General features: G+C 38.4%; 1 protein-coding gene across 4 annotated transcripts in view; it reads right to left on the reverse strand.

The window, feature by feature from the left end:
• Window positions 1-3,952: 3,952 nt before the first annotated feature.
• The window catches only part of LOC135086896 (homeobox protein araucan), a 103,557-nt gene continuing 82,295 nt past the window's right edge, over window positions 3,953-25,214 (reverse strand). For 2 of the 4 annotated variants that reach the window (XM_063981717.1, XM_063981719.1), the window contains exons 3-7: window positions 17,649-17,761; window positions 11,619-11,935; window positions 6,092-6,680; window positions 5,899-5,961; window positions 3,953-4,042 (exon numbers count right to left, since the gene is read on the reverse strand). In XM_063981717.1, the coding sequence (XP_063837787.1) occupies window positions 5,922-5,961; window positions 6,092-6,680; window positions 11,619-11,935; window positions 17,649-17,761 (1,059 nt within the window). In that variant the 3' untranslated portion in view covers window positions 3,953-4,042; window positions 5,899-5,921. Of the gene's footprint in view, window positions 4,043-5,896; window positions 5,962-6,091; window positions 6,681-11,618; window positions 11,936-17,648; window positions 17,762-25,214 lie in introns of those variants that run through there. The other 2 variants (XM_063981720.1, XM_063981718.1) reach the window with 2 other exon arrangements.

Genomic DNA, 25,214 nt, shown 5'->3' on the forward strand with positions numbered 1-25,214 from the left:
TCGCCGATGTTGATTCTGCGAGGCGGAAGATTACAAAGATGACAGACTCTACAATGTTAATATAAAAGATGGATAAGATCTAAGTTAATGGAAATAGGAAACACATTTATTTTTTCTATTCACGAGAATTTTTTTATTGTAATCTCATTATTAATCGGTTGAATCGATACGATGATTAGCATCATCTAATATCTTTCATCGATATTGACATGTAACATAAAACTATTTATATTGTATTTCTAGGCACAATTTTTAAGGCCCTCCTTATTAATAGAGAATAGATTATAAGTAATAAATTGTAAACGAAAGAGCCGCTGACTTAATATATTCATGGCAATATTAAGAAGAAATATGATAACATTTACATTAAACTCTTCATTATTTTATACAAATTAATTCTATTAAATATCTCAAGTAATAAATTCTTTTGAAAGTTCAATCTTTTCAAGAAACCCGGGTTACAAATCAATAAAAAGCACTAACAAGGCAACCTGCGATCTGCAACCAGGTGTGCCATCTATCGTGGTGCGGTGGTAACTCGTCAGCGTGAAAAACCGCCGCGACTAAGCTGAACTGCTTTCAGGTGAAATGCACGGGAAACTAATAGTTCTTGGAAATTATTGGTGGTGTCAGCAGAATGGCTTTACTCTCATTATGCACACACTGTCCGCGTGATTTAAACTGCTTGGAAAACTTCGTTTTTATGGGTAAGTACTCGTACATGATTTTCCTTGAGCAATTTTTGAAAAGAAATCGGTTGTGGTATAAAAGTGCTTACAAGAACCCACGTAATTTAATCTAAGAGCTAAGTTAATTAGCGCCGGTGTCTCCGGTAAACAGTTTTATTGCAGCAATCATCTGCAATGCTCTCTCTGTATGGAGGTGCCAATAAAATATATTCGTTTGATTGGCTTCGTAGATTATTAGTTGCTATTTGTGTTGTCAATGTTTATGACCGTTTTATGAGTACTGGCGGTTTTATTGCGGGTTCTATTGGGGTAGTCACTGATTTGATTAAGTAAAGCAATCGTTATGTTTTGTTTGTTATTGTATGACTAAACATAAACGAATATAAAAAACTCAATTAAGTGCAGTATCAAATTGATTTGCCGTATAAGCTACAGGTATGTGTTTTTACAAGCCTACAGTACATAGTCTCAAATATAATTAGTTACGAGTAGGTACTTATGTTGCTTTTATGTGTACTTATCATTTTTGTTGACTTTTACTACTTACTAAAAACTTAGCAAGACTGCATCCTCGAGTTAAAAGATTTTACAGTTGATGAAACCATTTTACTATGGAAAATCATAAGAGTAAGTAAGTACTTAAGTACATGCCATTTGTATAATAGATTCTTTAAAGAAGACCTATTTCTTATTACTTAGGTAGGTAGGTACTTATTTTCTTCTTAAATGTAGCATCAAAAAATGATGCTTTCTTATCTCTATCAGAGTGAAATTCTTACAAACCAACCCTATTAGCTTATACATATATACGAAGACTCAAGAATAGTTTTGATACTTACGAATTTTATTCACAATCAAATGCGCGAAATGATGTACTTGGAATTGTAGAGCGGGCGCCGGGTTCACCTAAATTGAATTTACTATCTGAACGCGGACGTCGTAACTTTATGTTTACTTGTCTTGGCTTTAATAACAAATTTATTATTTGACTGTAATTATTTCCTTCATTAATCATTATTATTTTTTATTATTAGTAGGTTGTAAGGCACGTTAGAAACCAGTCACTTCATAAATCTACATGACGTTAAGTATTGTTAGACTAACTTTCTAATTTATTATAGATTTGGCATTATTCTTTAATAATGCAGAAATGGCATTTAACACATCATATCTTCAACGTATATTGGAACTTGATTGTTGTCAATATTAACTGAGTTTTACTTTATTTATGAACTAATAAGTTATTCTACGTCGATCAGAATCGAAATGTCTGTTGTTCAAAACATTTTTTATTTATAATTAAACTTTCTCTTAATTAAAGTAATTTAGTAAACCGAAGAAAGGAACCCTCATAATTCTGCACCACTCCAAAAGTTGAAAAAAGCAGTCCTTTTATTACCCTTTAAGCATTGTTTAAGAGTTAAGAGGCAAGGGCGGGACCCTCCCAAAGTAACTGACGACTTTTACCGACTCATTATAGACTTTTTCCATTTTGTTTGTACATTCTTCAAGATTGAACTGCTCTCTGGTTAACCTGATATTCCGTTTTTATTCAAGCATTAATGTTTAATTAACTCTCGTTATAGGATTTAAGACTCGGTTAAGACATTAACCATCTAGGTATTTAGCTAACCCCTTTGTTTTTAATAATTTATAAAACGATTTCTATGGATTAGGAGAGAGTTAATACACAACATCGTGGTTATTTTATACAGTATTGGTTGTTAAATAAAAGTAACTCCATTGAAATAAAGATTTAATTACAATCGTTACATAATTTTACTCACAATAATAATAATTAATAGGTATATATTCTATAAATATCTATATAGAACATTTAATATTAAGCGAATGTATTCGATTTGGTCACATAGAATTTTTATCCATTTTGCAAGGTGTATTTGTATTACACATTTGTAAAGCCTCCAAACTATTGCGTTGAACAGTTCAGTGTTGTGACCTATACATGTAAAGGCTTAGGATATATCTTAAATAAATTATTGCCGAGGGATATCTATTTCCAACACTTCGTTGCTTGTAATATGAATCAATTTATTAATAATAATAATTAATCGACGTGTGCAAACTCTTACTATATACTGTGTAAATTTCCACCAATGTATTAACAAACGAACTTAATTTAAAGCCTAACAGCACAAATAAGTGGACATTTCGTGTAGTGCCTGACAAAGTACAGAGCAAAATCTGGTGGTCAGTTGCTTCCGGATATCTAGTTCAAATATGGCCTCAGATTAGTTCTACTACAGAAACCCTATCAATTGCATCTTATTAAACTCATCTTCCTCAATAGCATCTTCATATATGTATGTACCTAAGACTTAACCCACATGACTAAAATCCAACATCAAACAAATAAAATCCTATTATTTAAAAATCCCTGATCTTGTCAAGAGACTACGACCGATTTAAAAATAAAATATTCAGAATATATTTATTTACAATGTATTCTAATAATACTTTTAAACAATATTTATAAAATTCATTTCGATGTGTTTGTGAACGACATCGATTGTAGCGAAACCATACTAATTACTTTGTACACTTCTCGAGAAACTAAAAGTAGAAAATCTACAAAACATTTTATATACAATGACAACAACAATAACCAAATCGACGATTGCAAATCGATGTTCCATCTAGTTTTAACAAAATTAAATTCAATGTTTATATTAAACTGCGAACCGAACTAACCTTCCCTTCCACTAAATGTACAAATCACTTAAAACTAGAAAGTAAAGTCTGGCACCTGAACTAATTAATAACTTATTGCTCCAAAATATTAAAATCAAGTTACAATGGAAGAACTTAGAAAGAAAGCACATCGTCATAACAACAGATTTCTTTATGTCGTACAATCCCGGTTGAGTAATTCCGTTAAATGTACAATAATTCACTAAAACAAATGGTTACATTAATTTTACATCATAATTGCGCATTTCGTGTATCTCTAAATAATTTGGATATTATTTTAGTATCATTCTTAAATCTATAAAAATACTGAGCAATATTGATTTCATACAATTTGATAGTATGTAAAGACAACCGTCGACATAAATCACATCAAAACAAAATTTATGTACTTTTATACATTATTTTCATCTGTGCATTTTAAGTTTAAGAAGTAGAAATTACACTATGCGATATACAAATAAATGTAGTTCCAAATAATAATTTTACAAAGATTCTACAATTGTTGTCGTACATTCAGCCATAGTTCTATGCCCCTACGACGTGTCATCATTATGTTATTGAACGGAAACACTGTGCCACTGTGACTTCGACAATTCCTAATGGTGATGCGTGTGCAGCGACCCAGGTTTCACTTACTTTACCTGAAACAAGCAATAAACACATTTTATCAAATAAATTCAACACATAAATTAGCATCTTTGCCAGAGACATTGTCTTAACTTTTATTATTTTATTCTCCAGTAGTTCAAAAGTTATTTAAATTAAATCTTGTAAAAAGAATAGCGGTATTTAAATTAATAAAAAAGGAGGTTCATTCCGATAGCTGTTTCGATTCTATCGCAGTGTCGCCGGTGCGAGCCCGCCGCCGCGTTCACACATATAAACCCAAAAAGAAAAAATCTAAACCAATCGAGATGAGGTGACGAAACGTTCAGTCTCATTATCTGAGAATTTATTAACGAATCGCCCGGACCGGAAAACCGAAATGTGAAAGAAATAAAAATTCGACCTCGGCCGCGGTCATCTCAAGTTTGTACGGCGTCAATGAAAAAAAAAAGTGAAACAGGTTTACCGGACGGGTTGCGACTGAATGAAACAGAGAAGGACCCGAGTGAGGATCAAAAGATAAGAGGAAAGATTAGGGCGTCGAAAAAAAGTAAAGCGGCTTTAATGTGGAGGTAGTGTTGTGAATGAAGAGGATCCATTGAGATTCCGCGCCCACGCACGCGGCGCGCTGCCATCGCCGCGGCTGCTGCGCGACGCCAGCAGCCACAGAAACAATACTCATTGTGCAGTCTACAATAACGTTTTTTGTCTTACTAACCCCTATTATAATATTATTCAAATTAGACTCGGTCAATAGGATTAGAGTAGGCGTGTATTGGATTACTACATCTCCACTATTTTCCTACAACGACCAAACATGGCGTTTAGTAGTCGTAACATAAAGGGACACAATAAATCCTTATGTCGGCAATTAACGAATTAAGTACACGTAAAATGATATCACTTCTCGATTTGGTAGCGATTTCATTTCGCAAAATAATAAGTTAAAACGATACTGGGAGGCTATTTAAGTCGAAACAAAAAACTGTCGAATTCAAACCGTTCTTTTTGGGGCTACTTTAAAGGAATGCCGCGATAAGAAGTTATTTTCGCGTCAAGGAATCCGAGGGACAAAAAGGCGTGAAAAAATAAAATAATACAAAAGGTTATAGAAGTGAATTTGTGAGCGTTTGACTAAAACAAAATTCTTGGCGATGCCTTTCTGTGCGGCAGCGTCGAAAACGCGATTTATTGTAATGAGACGCGGATGCCCGAGTGCCGCGGTCTCTTCTCAGAAAATCTTTGACGACTCTTAGAAAAATGCGACATGTCGCCTCCTAGGGGAAATACATAGCTTCACATTCACACGGTGCCACTATTCCAGCTGACATTTATTTTTATCTCACTCTACTTTATTTTTATTTATTTTCCGAATAAAACCACTTTCAAACAATGATACGTTATGGACGTTATGTGGCGTGAAATTTGTAATTTGTAACGAAATGGTACGAGTACGTAATGCACGTGAAAACGGTTTCATTAAATTGTTTGTAACAGATTGTGTTTTGATAAGTTGGTATTGTTTGTACACAACCAATGGAAGATCCGAGCTCTTTGCGTTGTGGACGTGTTATCACGTGGAAAGAGCTAATTTGGGCAGGTCAGCGGCGTACGTAGGCGTGCGGTGCGCGTCCGTGACACTGACAAATGATGCAAGATTGCAATCTGGCCGCCCTCGCGCCGCGTCCCCTTCCGCCTCGACTCGACTCCATTGTTTTCAATTACCGACATGACACCCCGGCGCGAAACTCCGCTACTAAACCGCAACTCTGTTTATGGCTTTCTCGATATCTTTACTACAATCATCCATTTACGAGCGCGTCTCTCATTTACATGCGCACTTTACTTCACGATTCTCAAGCTCGACAATTTGAATCAATCAGTAACTCACCGCTAGTGGCGCGCGGTCCGCTTTCAGACGGCCGACACGAAACCGTTGGGGTGTTGTAGTGAGCTGGAATAGGAAACAGTCACTCTTTTCACGTCGTGTAGAGCGAGAATTTCTCCTAGGAATATCATTCGTGCACGTTTGTAAATTGAGTGTGCCTACTGGGTGAGTTTTAGGGAATGGAGTCGATAGTTACCTTTTATAGAATGGCTTGAAGGCCGCAGATCCTTCGTTGTGATGGGGCTGGTTGGGCTGATGGCTGTTTGCACCGTGATGGGGGTTGTGGTAGGGGTCGCGCTGCGGCGACTGCTGGTGCCGGGGGAAGCAGTAGCCGGAGCCGCCACCGCTGCCCAGTGGGTTGGCGACGCTCGGAACCTTCATGTTCGGTGGTGTTTGAGGCGGCGTGTCAGTCTGCACGTCAGGGAAGGCCGCGGGGTGCACGCACGGGTGCTGTCCACCGTACTGGCCGCCAGGGAAGCCTCCATAGCGGCCGTACGAGCCGCTGGCTGGACTAGCCGCCGCCGTGGCTGGCAGCGCGAATCCATTGGAGCTGCCGTCAGATGCCGCCGCGCGCTCGGGCCCGTACGAATGCTGGGGCCAAGGCTGCGCAGCCGGCGGCGGCGTCTTACACGCTGCCGTGTCCGCCAGGGACCAAATCTTGGGCTTGGACGCGGGGATCGGCACGCCGCAGTCGGAGGAGCCGCGCTTCGACTCCTCCTTGATGCCGTAGCCGAGCAGCTGATGATGCATACCCTGCAGCATGTCGTCCCCCTTCCGCTCCTCATCTGTAAAGATAATCATTTTCATCAATCATACTTATGTCCGACCGGCAATAAACGCGCGAGCACGCGTCGTCGCAATCAGATTAGTCGCAATTGCCGTTTCCATAACGAATGTAACAACAATAAAAGAGCTTAAAAAGGATCGATACGCGGATTGAGCGGTCGCCGTGACCGTTACCGGGCGGCCGTAAGTTTTAGCTAGTAAGAAGCGAAATGATGGGCTCCCTCCAGAAAAGTCGTGTGAAAATACGTTTGGCGTGCAGTGACCCATTCGTTAAGTGGTTATCCGATTAGCGAAGTGAAAATACCACTTTGGGGCGCGACTCCCCTGCCGCGGGCGCTGCCGTCGATCCCTTTCGTATTTAAGCTGAGCATTTATTTCGCATTTCCCGCCGCTCCCCGCGGACCGCACGCTCCTCGCGGAATGTGCACAGCGACACAATTAATGGTCAACCTCGCTTTTGGTCTTTCTTCTATTTGGTTTGCATACTTATTCCTTTATTTCACAATTTAGCAACAAACGTATGCTTTTTGTGCAAAACGAATTAAACTCATAATATTTATGACGGGATTGTAATTGATTACGACCAGTTACTTTGCTATGAAATTTTCTCTCAAAAATTGATGTTATTGTACAATTACATAAAAATGTTTATTCAGCGAAATTTTATAAGGCTCTAAGTATTATCATAATGCCATTTTCCGTTGTAAAGTGGGTTTTGGGGGGTGAGGGGCGGGTCGGGCCACTAATGAAATTCAGAGGGGAGGGAGGCGCGACCGCTCGACTTCATTCTCTTTATTCCATTTAATGCTGACTGCTCCTAGCTTTTAAGAGGGGTTATCCGTGTTGCCCTCCTAGGGATAAATAGGGACGCCACTGATACTCCGCGCAAAGATATTTATCCGGCAAATTGTTTTAATTTTCATTGTATTAATCTAATAAAGGCCCACAACGATGGGCGATAAGCGCGAATTGGACGATGATTCCGTAATGTTTTATTTTGGCAACGCATTTAATGTATCCGTTGGGTTAATTTTGCAAATTGACTGTGAAATGGTTTGTTTCGTTAGTATGTAATAATATTAAGCTATTATAGAAATATTTCTTTGATTTTAATTCGCGATTTTGTTGTTATAGTAACAACGGCGAAATATGAGGTTAAATATTAAAATCTAGATTTCTCAGTAACTTTACATTTAATATTCAGTGAGTTGCTAATTATTTCCCTGTTTGATGATGTTTGAATCAAGGACATCGTAATTTATCTCCGAGTACTTAATAAAAGCAGATTTTTATTATATTATTGTAATCTAAACTTTTAATTACGCATCTCACTTAAAACAAACAGAACAGTTTTTCTTTCACTTTTCATTCGTGACCGCACGGAAAATTCTTCCGTACGGACCTTAAATCATCGTGTTAGTAACAAAAGGCCACGTCTTTTATTTCCAGCGAATCTGCGATGAATGTTGGCCTGGAAGCGACGCGTCCGCGTGCGCTACAGAAGAGCGTGGAAAACGCGGGAGCTCTTGATACGAAGTGGTTTTCCCCTTTAGTCACCGGGGGCGCTGTAGGCGTAATAAAACCCGGGGCGCCACATTTGCAGCCAACATGTGTGAATCACTCGAGACTCGTATCGCGTGGGATTAGAATAAGTCTATAAGATTGACAAATGAAAAGCGGGAGTCTGATCCAATATTCTTTTTTGACCAATCAGTGGATTTGTTTTGCTTTTTAACCGAGGAAAAATGGAGGCTCTTAAGTCCACGCGTATATTTTTATTTTGTAGGTATATCAACAGGCTTTTTTTTAATAAAATATTATTTTTTTAAACTCTGTAAATCGTTATATTACTCATAGTCTTATTTTCACGTAACTAAAACAAAAACTGTAAATTATTAATTTGATAAGCTATACTATTTTTTATTTTAACTCTTTTTTTACTTAAACTTGGATTTAGTATAATGAAATGAAATTAAGAAAATGTGGTGAAAAAGCGCATAATTAACATCATCAAGTTGCATTATCCGAAGCATATTAAACTGTCATACGTACTCATTGACAGAGCGTCCTCCCCCGCACTCACGAGGTCACTGCAATTTATTAGTGCTCGGCGACGTCCGCCCCGATGCTCACTTGTTTCTTCCACTCATTCCCCATTAACGCGGCGGATTAATATTTTGTTTGCGATGCGTGCGCCGGCGACGAAAATTAACATTTATTGGTTGGGGTCAAAATGAAGCTTTTATTCATGAGACTTAGTCCCGGATAGTTCTGTTTGTTTGCCGACGACGGTCTAGCGATCGCGTGTGAAAGCTTTTATATCGGCTTTGTTTGCCATGACTTAAAATGATATATTACACGTCGTGATCATTGACGTTTCACGAAAAGAATGGTTGTGCAGTGTTTTGTGGTTTGTTTGTACAGGATCAGGGGATTTGGTACGAAATAATATTGTATTAAGTATGAAAGGTCGTTTACGTTTTAAATACTTACATACAGAGTAATTTACTAAAAAGAAAAATTCCTAAGAAATGGTGAGGCTTCCAAGGATTTACTTTCATTTCGTAGTAAGATCAGACCTTTGTTGACAAGTTTTCGTTATAATAACCTAACTGTAAAAGAGTTTACAGCCAGTAACTTCATGAGCTTAGTTTGGTCTGATACCTGTAAAGGTCCTTATATGTAAGGTGCAGAGGTGTGCGGTTCATAGACATTTTGTAAAGCCTACCTTAAAAGGCCGTTACCTACATCTGCTTTGAAGTAGACATAATATCTGCCGACTGAATGCGAGTGCAGTGAAAAGACTTCTTGTATACCTCCTGTAACGTCTCTTAAAAACCACTGAACTACCAAAAATCAACTGCATCTTCAAATAAAAACATTAAACTTAACTACCCAACAAAATATCCATCGACGAAAATCATAACTTCATCTTATTATTGACCACGGGCACTTCGAAATTGTAAGTACCGGGTCTTAAAGTAGTCTTTGACCTTTTTGCACGTTGTTAGTTTTATGCCTGCATTCCACGCTTACACACGCCCCTGCATGCAGCATTAAAAGCGTTTGCAGTCGGTTTTTAATGTTGCACTTTGCAAAAATGTTCTAAACCACTTAAAACGCGTGCACACCCCTGCACGCCGCAGTCGCCGCGGGGGCGCGTGTCTATTGAATGCGTGGGGAAAACTTATGATTTTTTTTGTCGCTACTTGGTTAGGGTTGGTGCGAAACCAACACTATAAATCCATAGAAGGTATCAGATACCGATAATCATTTCAAGATTGAACAAAATTAAGTTCGTTCATAATCTTATCGCTCGGTTTTCAGCGATCATAATCAGATATTATACGAAGTGAATAATTCCATTACACTAATCATAGAGTATCTACTAGCTAGTGAATACTTTACCTTACTTGTGCACAAACCTGCTTTTTATGACACCATTTAAGAATATCTAGGCATTGATCATCTACTTATGACGACACAAACATATATTTATGTCTACGGCATTAAAACATTTACGGCAACCGGTCAAAGCTCTAAGTTCAATAAATATAATTTATTTCTTGATTATAGAATATTATGTGAATTTACATTTCAACTTATGATTAGCTTTGTATTTATCGCTTTATAAAATTGAAGATCTGCCTTCTGTCCTCTGTCTGTCCCACAAAGGCCCAATATTCAGTTTATGGTCCTTGTTTAGGGAGAGCGCCGCCCGCGCTTATCGCGGGACTTCTTTTATTATCGAATTTGATGACCCTAAGTGTTGTTTGCGGCGTTCACACCGCGAATTAAGCGTACTTCTGTCCCAACAATAGTCGGCTTCATTAGGCGACGTATGCCGCCGTAAGCCGTGACGCCCCACGCCATTAGCCGTGAAGTTTGCACTGAAAACACTCCTCCACCATCCTCACTGCAACAATACCCACTTATAATTTATGCTGTTGACAACCGAGACTAACAACCCTTGCTGTTATGTTATTGCCTTTCTACATTCACACGTTCCGCTTCTGCATTTTATTATTGCACTTAAAAACCCTCAACGAATTCATCGATTACGTGAAACAGAGCTGAAAATGTTAAACGAACAACGACAAAGACCGCACTGAAAAGGTTCCACATTCAATTGGAACACATTATAAATCCCCAAAACCGTACTTACTTACGTTCCGTCGGAATATCCTCATAAAAGAAACGATCCACAAACTCGACAAATCCTTTGGCAAGAACATGAAGTAAGGCAGATCGTCTGACAAGCCGAACGCGACCTCCGAGCGTCGCCCTGTTGTACCCGAGCACCCGACGAACGGAAGAAGCGTTATATGAAATTTGGGCCTTGGCGCCGCCCACTAGTACGAATAGGAAATCCGGGAGCGAGGAACGGTTACGCACTGTTACACGCCTGAGACCAATCCTCCCGGCGCCCCCTGCCTCCTCTTCGCAGCCCGCGCACCCTCCGGCCCTCAGCCGCGTTATGCCAATTCACTCGACGATTTATACACCGACAAAATTAAAGCAATTTTAAACGGTTAACAACATTGACGCAATCCAAACATGAAAATAAAATGGACAGTTTACACCGAAATAGAGGAAACATCGCAATCGCAGGTGCAAACGGGATACAGGATTAGTAAATTAACTGAAACACACATTTCGCTTTGCAAACACCGAAATGAACCAGAGTGACACGTACAGGTAGAGTTACGGTAAATAGGTTTTGGTTGGAAAACATTTGAAGGACAACTGGTTGTCACGAAATCCTATTACTCGTTTAACCGAGTTGGCTATCAAACGCTTTTCCGAGTATAAAGCTTCGAACAGACCTTTTACTGCGAAACAATATTTATTTATGGAGTTTTGCTATAGGATACATTTTCAACAATTGTTTACAGAGTAAGGTCTGATCGGAGCTTCGAGTATCAAACTCAACGAACCTTTGTGGGTCTTAATTTTTTCATCTTGTTCATCCTTGTCCTTTTCTTCATCAGAGAGCATAGTGTCGTCGTCGTCGTCTGTTTTATTCTTCGGCTCCCATGTCATCTTGTTTTCCTTCTTGAGGCGGCGGCGCGCGTTGGCAAACCACGTCGACACTTGCGTCAGTGTCATCTTGGTGATGATTGCAAGCATTATCTTCTCTCCTTTTGTGGGGTAGGGGTTCTTTTTGTGCTCGTTCAGCCACGCTTTGAGTGTTGCGGTCGACTCTCGCGTCGCGTTTTTCCGCCGGGCAGCTAAATCGTATCCAGCTCCGTATCTGTCGACAAACATGTTTATACTTACATATACCTAATGGGAAATACCGCTTCCGGCCTTAAATTAAAACTCGCATAGGCCAATGAACATTCTGAACCGAGCCACATGTCTATAGGTGATTATCCAAACTGCTAGTCATTTCAATAAACTCAGAGTATTAATAAACGAAAGCTCAAATGCGTAAAGTACCACATTAACAGGTGTTCTGTTTTCCGCAATAATAGATTTAACGAAATATGAATATTACCGCGAGATATTTCGTGTACACAACACATTTTCATCGGTTACGATCTATACGTCGAAGCGTTTACAGCGAACAATAAACTGGCTTTTAAATTCGTAGCAGATAGGCGTTTTATTTGAGGCAATAGATTTCTCGTAACGGCAGCAAAAATAAAGCTATCGCGGCACTGGAGCGACATTCGATACACTTTTTAGGACCCACGGTCCCATTTGCATCCGCATTGTAAGCGTAATTGTGGCGAACCGTCCTGTTCCCCCCAGCAGCATTCGTACCTGACTTCGATTTTCTCGTCGACATGACAAAGGCGCGGTCTAAGGGGTCCAATAAATAGATACGCGCGTGAAAATAGTTAAAAAGCGGTCCCCGCTGGAGGTCTTGAATTGATTTGCTGGAATAACGATGTTAGGTGAATAGTTACGTGATAAAGTGAATTTATTTAGAAATGAATTGATGGTTTTGGAAAATAGACTACTGAAGATCTATGCGAGTGTTTATTTCGTAAATTGGTGCAAAATAAACAAGATCTTATGAGATTGATGAATGGGAACGATAAACGGTTTGTTTTCTTTCCACTTCAGTTAAGTATACATTTTTTGCTTGTGGTCAATCAACGTTTTTATCATTATATTCGTTATGATTAATTTCTTAAATAATTATAATTTATAGATTGGGTTTTGAAAAATTTTACAATAATTAATAGATTTTTTTTAGTTATTGAATTTTAAGTACGTTATTGATTCATTAATATTTTGTTCTTGAGTTAAGATAGTTGTTTCACTAGAGGGCGGACCGATTGCATCTTGTTGCAACTGCAGGGCGTTGCAGCGCAGGCGTGGGCACCGTGGGCGTACTCAAGCAACACCTCAATCGATCCAGTCGCCATCTTGCGCACCGGACATCTCCGTTCTTGCCAGTCTACAGACGAGGAACGTCTCACGAGCTTTTCTAAGGTGACACCGCGAAATCTTATCACGCAACTTTCAATAAATTTCATACCGCGCCGAGTCTACAAGTACGTCAAAATAATGTAGGCTTAACCTCTTAAACGTTAAACCACCTAATTGAATCCAATACAGTGTCAAAGACGAAAACCGAGTGTCTGAAACCGAACATTAGTTGGAACATGAATAAGCTCTTCAGAAATCTGCCGCGGTTAGCGACGACAGCGGTGCCGGCGGGCTACATTCAAGCGCTCTAAAGCCGTGGCTCTGAATGAGATTGCAATCTTTTTCAGCGCTGAAGCCGCTGCTAGCTCTCCGCTTAAAGCTTACTAATTAATTTAGACAGTCCACTTACTCGCCGCGCCCGCCCTATGAGAAGAGAAACACATGCACTTGGTTTGAATGTTAATACATTCACGGGCGGAAATGCTTTGTATCTTTGATAATTTGGGGACGAAAACATAATGCCGATGCTTAATTTAGATTTATGCTTTATATTCGTGGAGTCAACAAACGACTGGATTTACTCACTGTGACGTTTCCTGCATTTATTATAAGCAAGATGCTTTTATTGTTCTAATCTGATATTCATGAAAGTCGCGGTTAAAAGTGCTTTAGTGTGTATTATTATTCGATTGCTTTAAAAGTTCGTACAGTTGTGCGTATTTTGAATTGTAAATTACTTTATGAAATGAAAAATGATTTTTTCAGTCATACGTTGTTGTTCGAACTTTCTGTAGTGGCATATAGAGTGCTAGCTACAAGCAGTGCTAATATTTGTGTGCGGAGTATTCAATTCAGTGGTATCGGAGGTTTACGATGTGCCCGCTTGGGGGAATCGCGGCCTTTACGTGCCCTCCCGTATACTATGTAAGGTACATAAGTAATGCCTCCCCACTGGGACCGGGTGTATTAGAATTAGGATTCGTTACTCCGAGTGGAGTAGGCGTTTTAGCCACGATCGTTGTGTTTAACTACGCCGTGTGGATGTAGTTTGTTGAGTGTTTCGGAATTTGAAACGAGATTCGGAGTTGGGTATTCGTTGCCTTTGGTATGATTCAAGTTTCTAGTGAACGAAAAATCATGAATTTTCACGATATAGACAAGATTTCAGGTTTTTTTCAGTTTGGAAAATATTTTAGTGTTCTTTATACTCCAAAATTACTGCTTAAAAAGTGATTTGCAAAGTACACAAAAAACCGATAGGTAGCGTAGATTATTTAAATTCTATTGGAGCTCTGTAGGTACAAAGTTACTTATTTATATGTTAATTTCACACCAAAGAGTTATTTTTGAAATAAACAATCATTCTGCTAATAAATTTTTAACATTGTTCTATTTCTAAAACACTTGTTGTTTTTCATCAAGCCTTAAATTTTCTTTCCCCTCTTATCTTGATTGTTTTTTTATTGTGTACCTATATTATTTACATGTACGTACCTATGTAATGTACCTTGTCTCTTGATAAGACAGTAATTAATGTTATCGATTATGCTAACATTGTCAATCGAGACGAAGCTCGCGGTTTCAGAACTGTCATACCGAGAAATCCATTAGCACTGATAAGTAGGTACATCTGATCAACGTTAACAACGTTAGTGATCTGCCTTGCCTGATTTCCATTGTAAGCTTGATTAGATTTAGTTAGCGACATAATTGGTTATAATGACGTCATTTCATATTGTACAAAATTATCATTTATTTATTTATTTAAGCGAACTAGATAGAAATTACTTTAGATGTTTTAATCTCGATCAAGTGTGTGGTGAAAGAAAGAAATAGAATTTATTGAACACAGTAAGCACAAATTATAAACAATAACAAGTGTGTGGTGACCCTATTCTTCTATAAATCAGTGAAGCAAATCAATGAGCAAGTTTTAAATGTTAGGATATTAAAGTCTGATTTTGTTTATAAAATATTATCAATCAAACAGCCAGAGATTACGCATTTTAGAGCTTTTACACAATGTGGAATTTGTATCTATATTATTGTATTTTCGTCGTCTATCCTTAAAAATGTATATCGTAAACATTCCCTTTTTAAAACATAAATGTCGCTTAGACGTCACGTCTTGCTAACAAGCATTCCTTGTTTGGTTTATTTAAAAGTAACAGCCCAAATCGTTGGCACACAAAATAATTCCCTTAGAGCTCGGAGCTCAGTAATTTCCTGCGTATTTTGATCTCAATGGTGCGGTACAACTCCCTCGACTCTTTTCTCTAATTTTTGTACGTTTTCTGTGCTCGACTCTTGTGTTAAATATAGCCGAGTAATTTTTCATTTCGGCGCGCGGCGGGCGTGGCAGATTACAGGCTGTTTCAAATAATAAGCCAACGGTACTTAACTGAAGTGAGCCTACAGTCGTGGCCAAGTTTTGTTGTTCGTGCACACTTTTCACCGCATTCGTTCCTTTCTGTCCATTTATTTGGCCCGGCAAACTTATTGCAGTACGCTTTATGAAACCCTTATGAAGTTTTTCTTTTCATAATGAATACACAACAATTTTTGTCGGCAACCGTTGGCGATTGTATTTTCAAGTGAATTAATGTGAACCGAGGACCGGTGTTGAAAATGTACGTGCACTTTTTATGATTATATATGACGCGTTAAAAGTATTGTTTCGCTCTCAACCTCAATTGCATCACCCTATACGTGGTATAGTGAACAATTGTGTAGAGTTTCGGGAGCGCTATATATCACGGAGTATTTCCGTGCTTGTCCCGCCGCTCAGTTATATCGCTACGTCTTTTTTACGCATAAAAACTAATGTCGCCTCTAATTATTTTTAGATTACAACGCTCCGCTTGCTATATATTAAGTCGAGTGGAGCCGAATTGTCAGCATAACTTTGCTTTGATGTATCATGATTTGTTTTTATTTTCAGGCAGTTCCAGCGTGATTCATGGACGGATAAATTTCAAGTGCGCCGTGAAACGTATTAATTGATGGGTCCACATAATACATTGTTATGACACTCTAACAATGGCTATTTTTGTATTTAGTGAACTATTTAATGCCCATTGTAACGTTTAAAAAAGTTACGAAACTATCTTTCAAATAAACAGTTTTTTGCAGCCAAGTTGTCTGATATGATTGTGTTTTAATTATAGTTTCCATTGATGATTTATACTTAAGGCTTGCTGTGCACAGTGAAATGAAAAATTTATGATAATGTACGTTTTTCTAATTACTTAATTGAATCATGATTATACGGTAAATGGAACTTGATTTTATTTAACTGTCGGTTGTTGTAATTATATGTTGATTTGTATCGTAAGGTGAACGAGATTGCCAGTCATATTGAATGCTTATAACGCGTCGTCGAACGGGTCGGTAATTTTTCCCAAAACGTCAACACAGCGCGACAAGCGATCGCATTTCAAAGAAAAACTGTGAATTAATCAGGCGCTAGCGCGAAATGGATTCATTCGTCTTTGTCACACTTCGGTGTTCATATACGTCGGAAAGGGACGGCGGACAACCGGGAGTGGTTACCCGGTCATTTGTCCCTCGCGGCCGACACGCATCGCGGGCCATAGGCTAGGTGTGCCTTTATCAAGCAAGCTGCAACTCAATGCTTGATACGAAAAGTTATCAAAAAGCCATTACACCAACTCCCCGCTCACCTATGCCTCTACTTTTTGTAACGCTTCGTAAGTGTTATCAGTATTGTGAATAACAACGCTTAAATTTTGTAATTTCAAAAAGGTCAGTTGTTCACCTTTCCATGTAAGTGATTAAATCCAAATGTTGATAACGAGAGGTCACTTTTACTTTACTTTTACGGTCAACTTAATCAATTAATGAAAATCAATTAACTGAAAGCTATGCACGCACATCCTATGAACCGTGAAAATATCCGAGAATGCCTACTTAATATTAATATATTTCATATCCATTAATATTTAAATTGTTCATGGAGTGTTAGCCCTAAAATTCAGGTTCGTATTACATGTCTGAGCATTCACCGGATGATATAAAATGAATAGTAAACAAGTTAATAACGACAGGTGATTTGGCGATGATGCTTTCGAAATTTGATATAAACGGTCTAATAAACAGCGCGGCATATTGACGTCCTATCGCGAGAGATATTTAACGATCGCTCGATAACCGATAACCCGCCGGACGCAGGCTTAAAATACAATCACATTAATTTATTAACCGGTTGATAACTCTCCATTCTAATTGAAAACGTTGCCTGTTTTATGTGATACCGACGCCCTACACATGTATCAAAACAAAATGTAACACAAACAAAGAAAGCAATTTGAATCTATCACCCGAGAAAAATGCGGCTCAATCCACAACGTTACTACACACCCGCATAGGAAGGGGATACATTTGCACAACATAAAATTTATTAAAGTCAAAGCGAGTCGCCAAATACAAACATGAGCCTTTCGCATTGCAATCTATTAGAGAGATAAGTTCCGATAGGGAGGTATTATGTTAATCCTAGCACTGCGCGGGCTTTATCTAAAGTGTTGTGGACCTATGGGGTCTTTTGGACCCTGGGGACTTACCCGTAGGCCGCGAGAGTGGGGTCGTAGGGGTAGTAGCCGCCGGAGGGCTGCAGGCCCGCCGACGTCCACGCAGACATCTCGCCGCCGCCTTCCTTCAGCGCGTAAGGGTTACTCTGAAACATCGCAACGCACAATAAATAAACAAAATCACTCGGTGTTACACTGAACTGGATATCTTCATAATAAAGCTCTCAAGCCACATTTGGGATTCTAGACTTCTGCTTTAAAAATATTATAGATGACTTGCTATGTTAGATCAATTGATACGGGAGCAATTAATTGAGTGTTCCTTAAGAAATATAATATAGTACACCTAATGTTATCTTAAGCCTCAATAATCCAATTTGAATTCCCGACTAAGACAAGTGTGATATCGTTAAATGGCTGGATCATTTCAAAATGTCATTAAGTGAATCAAAGTAGCACTCCGCACTAAGCTCGCGTGTAATCAGATAAATCTCGACGAGTAATACCTTTCAGTCAATCGGGCTAACAAATACGTCGGCTTGAATTTAATTAAACTTAACTTAATAAAAGGGAATAAACTCGGGCGACAATAAAAGTCCCAAGTGTGCGGGCTGACATATCACTGGCGTATTTGCATAATGTAGATGCGAGGGTTAAACTATTAAGGCATACGCACCCTCGCGTGATAGTTGTTTAACAGTCGGATAGTGAGTTCGGAGGGGGCCAAGTGAGCAGTGAATACTCTTTGCAGTTATTCGCATACATTAGGAAAAGCTAAATTAAAAGTGTGAACTACACCCGGGACGTCATCCCCTGTTTGCGCCCCCTCGCAAGAATACACTGGCAACGACTTACTTATTACGATACATATGGAACCCTGTTTGCGAAGTGCGATAACTGAATAAGAGCAAGCTTATTTGTTCCCCCGTTTTAAGAAAATCTTGCGGCACATTATTCCATTGTTGTCGACGTTATTTGAGTGCGTCAACTTTATTTTTGCTTTGCTTTCTTACATTTCTAAGAAAACAGTTTAAACAATTACTGAGATCACTTTTGTAAAATATAATCACCATTTTTCCCGGAAATAAATTCGCACGCTAAATTGGATCTTTTATAAAACGATTGAACAATTGTGTTAAGCATGTTAAATAATACCCTGAAAATTTAGAATTTACCGGGAAATTAGTCCACTGGTTTTTCAGAAGTATAGTCTGAACTATTTGTTTATTTTTTTGGCAATCTGTCACACGCTGTATTTAATTATGCTATTGTAAACAATTTATAAATAAAATTTACATTCTGCAATTTCTAAGTCTCTATGAATATTTGTTGTTTTCAATTATTTACAGTCATAATAAATGCATTGCTCATTTATGAATTGCTCAATCGATGTATTTTCAAATAAGTATTCGATTTATATGCAACAAATATTGTTTACCGTTTTTCAATTCAAAAATTAGCAATCATTCCGCGCAGTTTGGTGGAAATTGGAAAATAACAAAGTAACGTTTCCCATTAGCATGGTAACAACTATTCCGAGATAATAGCTTAATTATTGTTCTAAGCTGGTAGTTGTATGTTCTAGCTTAGCAGGTCGTTTGTTCGTTTCATTGCTCAAACAAATTGTGTAGCATCGTGTCGGTACGGTCAACACAACAGATAATTGAAGTAAAAAATACTAGATTAGCAATTCGTTTGGACATTTATTGTTTGACTACATTTTAATTTGATCCTCTAATTGCACGCTCATTAAGCAAAAAAACTTCGTAGCTCATAAAAAGCACATCTTTATAGGCGTCTTTAGTCTGTTTGATACACCTGTCTGTCTCAAATTACTTTTATGGGATAATGACGTGCAAAATTAAAAATTACATGAACTTGGCACTACACACTTGGTTGAATTATTTTTGATAGATTTTATTTTCTAACCGTACTAGTAATTATTGTCTCTGTCGTTAGCAATTATCGTGCAGTTACAAGATGTATTAAGTCAAACTCGGATAAAAATATACGTACAACGTAAAGTGTAATGGCCATGTACTAACATGTGTTTGCGCATAACAACTTTATAAGGGATTTATGATACAGATAATTTGAATACTGGCTTAATTTAATTCATAATTCTCACTTTATGATTTATGTTATTTATAATCGTAGCAGATACCTTTCTAAGTTTACAATTTTTCAACGTGTAAATATAAATATAAATCGAAGACTACGATATCCAACTAGCTATCTCAAAGATGACGATAGATATTTGATCATTAATCATCACGTTGCCGCGTTGATTAAAACGTTCAATTCGATGCTATTAAGTTGCCACTATTCTCTGTATCATTGCATGAATAAACATTAAAACAATGTGCCAAAACTAAGTGTATCTTTGGGCCAATGCATTAAGGTTGAGAGTAGATATAATCACACTTGACTACACCCTCCCTTGTGTTGACATAATCCTCTGAGTGGAGTCAACAAATTAAATCCGTACTCACACCACCACCACGAGTAAGCCATTACAAAATGTATCTTCACTAAATCTCTACCTGTACCCTTTGTTAATAAATCTTGTTAAATGAACTACTTGTAAATTTTCATTACAAAAGCTTTCACTGTTAAGCTTTTGTAATGAGCTTTCTTTTGTTTGTTTCTTTCCATGACGTAATATCATTAAAATAATCTATTAAGATTCGGGGTTTAAACACTAGACCGCAAAGAAAAAAGTCGGTTAGAAAATTGTTAATATCATCAAAAGTAGCTGACCTAACTTTATGAAAAAAACTTTATAAAATAAATAAAAATGCTTAGATTTTCCAGTGTTTTGTTTAGATTAGCTAAATTTTCTTACAGACCCTTTTTCATTGCGGTCTAGTGTAGTATGGGAATGTCTCTACATAAATTACTACCTCTGTACTTGACAAACTATTTCTTTCCTCGTACTTATAACTATACTTTTAGTCGTCAATAGACACTACTCTACTGCCCATTAAGAGCGTCAATTTTCCTGTGATGCGGATTCGGCACGCGTGCGGATCTTCCGCATGCGGGCTGTCCGCATTTCAATTTTCATACATGTTTTTCCTATTACGCGGGCTACGATGCACCCAATCAATACTGTGATTTCTACGCACTCCACAGATTAGACCAGATCCGCACGCGTGCCGAAATCCGCATCACTGGAAAAAGGCACTTACACTATTAATAAGCAGAGTAGTGTCTATTGACTAATGGCTGAGAAGAAGACACTACTCAATAGATTAACACTTTAAAGCCAGCATCAGAGTCGTGCAATCACAGACGCGATCATTAATGCTCTCGGCACGTGGCTTCCTCCTCGCTAATGCCGGGGGCGCCACCATCATCACTCATAGTTAGCTAGGTCCCTCACTGTCAGCGTCAGGGAAACGCGCAATTTTTATCTCACACCACAAAAGAGTTGCGAGTAGAAATTTGTCACTGACTTATTTAGGGACGAAGAAATACCTATTTGCAATGATAGATATTAATGGTAGCATAACTCTGCCTGCCACAGATAACTTTGACCTTATTTAAGTCGACTCGATATGTAAATGAGCTTTAGTCTCTTTATTTTAAAATCGATAAACTGTGAATAAAAATAGTTGACGAGTTATTGATCGTATCATGCGCATCACTGATTTTAACCCTTACCTTGCCCTTTCAAAAGAATATGGCGTTTGATTTATTTCTTTAAAATTAATGTGTTAATAAATGCCGTTGTCCAATTTTTTACGCGCTAATTTAAAGTTGATACGTATAAGCAAAACAAAATAATTATTAAAAAATCTCTTCGTGACAAATTCCTCCCCTCTTTCCACGAGACTGAATCTAAACAACATTTTAATCAATTCTCCACAGAGTTCGCGAGTCAGCGCACAGATAGACTCATTACACCAACCCCAAATAAATATAAACAGTAGCAAAGGGGCCGGCCCCACTATTAACGTTATTCACACGCGTCGCTAGACCCATAAATAAGAGCCAACTAGGACTCCTGCGATCGCGACCCTAGAACAAAAAACACAAGTTCACGATCGAGTGATCGGTGCGGTTCATAAATAAACCTCGTTTTCATTGCATTAAACTGGTGATAAGTTATTTGACGGTTCATAAATTCGTACCCTATCCATGTCTGGCTTATTGAGGCACCGGGCGCCGCTCGCCCGAGGCGCCGCGGCGGCCCGCCGCGCTGCCAAATCGACGCCACTCTATCATCCCACGACGCAGCTTCCTGGCTACTGCACGCCAGTTAAAGCCTTGATTTTACTCCGATGTCATGTTAGGCGATACCATTTTCTGCTTCATAAACTGTACTTTAGCGCTAGTGGTGCCCCTGTCATTTGGTTTTAGTGGCGCGATTCGGGGAATAATTTTCCCATGTTGCCAAGATGTATTGAAATATGATATCGTTCAAATTAACTGCAACTATGCAAGTACAATGGTACGATCGACATATAGTTAAGATCGTATGCGCAAGCTAGATACGTTATCATGTAAATGAACGTGTAAAAACAGTAATATTCGCGGCATGAGCATCGCGTGATCCAGCCAGAAGACGGCGACCTCGATCCGATCTCGATTGTGTTCGAGTGGCGTAACGTGACAGGAGTCCTATTCAGCGCCGCTCGCATACAGAAACGCCACAAAAGACAGGTGCAAAATATACTTCAATACGCATAAACTTCGCCATGGGCCACTCGGAACCCACCCTTGACACGTTAAATTTATTGGGGTAAAATTTCATCATGAAACTCTAATTTCGGTACTAGGAATAATATTCGCCCCATAAAATAATAATGTCGGCGTGCACTAGCAAAAATCTGAAAGTGAATTGTAGCGAGTGGAAAAAGAATGACTCTAAGTGGATAAAAAGCGAATACAAACGAAAAAGTCATTTCATGCCGCACGATGGTGACGCAACTGGCGGGAAGTGCTCGATTCGGAATCCTATTCGATTCTAGTTAAGGGTGGTATTTGCGGGGCGGCAGACAACGTGGCTAAGTTCAATAAAGCTTTCCCCCAAATAAGCCATAAAACGACGGCATCGGGCGCGGGCGCTTTAGGTAGGTATGTTCCCGTTCCAATTATTTGTTTGTGGAGGCACAATAATTTTATTTTACGTTTTATTTAACATTTATTTCGTTACGGCAATTTCACGGGTATCAAAGAATTGCTAGATTGTGATTTAAACGGAATTGGTTATTTTCCACTTCGACGGTTATAAGTTGACTATATTCATTGTATTGAGTTAATGTTATTTTATTACGCGAGATATTATGTTCCTGACCAAAATATATTTTTACAAGCCATCAAAAAACTTAATTTAGTCATGTTAGAATTGAGTTGTTTCGCTCATTCCGTTTTACGGGAGCTTTTATTGTGTGAGAAGATTAACCTTTGTTTCATAAAGCGGAAACTTCATTGGTTTTATTTGAACAAAAACAATCGACGCAATTCATTCTTTAAAAAATTTTTTTTTTCTTTTATCTACTCGTAAGTTTTATTGCTGCGAAAGACTTATTTACTGGATTGCGTTAAAAAAGTTAGCAATATTATATCTTACTCCAGTAAAGTGTGTTGGAAAAATAGTTATTTATAAAATTAAATAAAGTAAATTGCACCACAATTAAATTAAATACCATTGACGAGCCCGCGATGGCGCCGGTTTCCTCCGCCATAAATAAATAAACAATAAACTGGGATTAAACAAGTCAATTGGAGCTGAGGCACTGACAATGTGCGGTCAGGTTTAACTGCCTAACCCGACGCAACCGATCCGTAATTCAATGATCGTAAACGCTCGCAATGATATCAATTAGACGGCCCCAAGACCGATAAAGCTCCGCTTTAATTAGGAGAACAAACAACAGACGGTCCGTAATGAGCCGTGAGCGTGTGGAGGGCGAGGTAATTAGGTCGGAGGGACTGGAGAGAGGGGGCGATCAATTATTGAGCCTTAGTGATTGATTTGGTCGCGCTGCTCACAAGTATACCGTGGCTCTTACCGCAACCTCGGTTTTAATCCAGAATCACAACTTTATTAACTAGAAGCCTTCGTGGTCTCGTGGTTTGAGAGTTGGACCCTGCTGTAAATTCCGTCCCTGGCCTTGATTTCAGGAGCTTTGCATGGTGGTTTCATGTTGGTTATGGTGTTATAAGTTTGTCTAATACCCTCGAAAGTTCTTCCGAAACTGACGATGTCTTACATGACGTTTCACAAAAGTTTTCTTCAAATCTTTGCCATTGCTATAATAAGCAGATCTAAAGAGCATTATGAGTTGTAGAAGTGTGATTAGAGGAGGTATCCATTTACTGAAATCCCATGTAAATTATTTTTCAACGCCAATTCATTTTTAATAGATGGTAGCTAATTCTGTTTCAAGTCTCTTGCCTCGCACCCTTTACATCAAAGTATTCCATACACACTGCTTATTGTAATTAAAAACATGCCTAAAATTTCATAGCATTTTAATGCAATCTGAATAAGGTTTAAATTGTCTCACCACCAATTTCTCCATTTGGAATTGCGACTCGTTGCTACGGCATGACCTTAAACTGCAATTGATTCGGCCGCCCCAACTCCACCGCAACCACGAAACCACGACGCCCGAACCAACCTCACTTTAAATCCCACTTCACAACAGTTCATTAATGAAACTTTTCCTGATTGAAAGTCGTTTTGCGAGATAATTAATTTACGCTAATAATGTTTCCGATGACCTTCCGTTTCTAATTACTTCACCATCATCAAGAGAACCCAACGCAATTGTACCTTAACTTCATTGGCTCAACAATTTTAATAACGGTCATAGAGGGTTGCCAATATAATACATGTAATAAGTTAATTGATATTTATTTATTTGTATCTGTATTCAAGCCACTAATGAACTATTTGAAAGTTTAATTAATTAACTAAATTCACTAATTCTAAGTAATCCCGTGACCTTTATTAATAAATGCCCAACAAACCATGCGACAGCTCATAAGAGTTTCCGGGAGCGTTTATCGCATAACGTATTTATCTGATGTCTTGCTAATAGCCATCATTGGAGGGTAAAATGCAGCTGTAAAAGCTCGTATAAATTACTTACAAAATAAGGACATTAAAAACCATTTAGAGCAATAACTGTTATGGAGTAGAGCTATAAATAAATTGTATAAATTATATGTATTATTTTGATACAAAAATAAATGTTGGAGGTGTCAGTGTTAATGGTGTCTGCGGGGAGGTCGACTCGGGGAGACGGGACAATACGCCCCCGGAGCGCTTTTGTTGCCATGGATTCTGCCCGTGACATCTGTCCGAATCGTTACAATAACTCGCAAAAAACTCACTCAAAAATCACCAACTGTAAAGCTGCGCGCGATTATTTTCCGCTGAATATGAACACAATGTAGTAGTACCATTTCAGATGTCTTCATTGCCATCATTGTTGCTCGTGACATATCATTTATCCCATTTTGCGTTACCCCTGACTCCCCGGTGGTCCCATTCAATCACAAATAAGCTTTAGTTGGTGTCATAATATTATAAACGGCATTAAATTTTGCCATTTCCAGGTAATCAATTAGTTTTAAAAAAAC

Source organism: Ostrinia nubilalis, chromosome Z, assembly GCF_963855985.1.
Source record: "Ostrinia nubilalis chromosome Z, ilOstNubi1.1, whole genome shotgun sequence".
In the NCBI taxonomy this organism is placed as follows: Eukaryota; Metazoa; Arthropoda; class Insecta; order Lepidoptera; family Crambidae; genus Ostrinia; species Ostrinia nubilalis.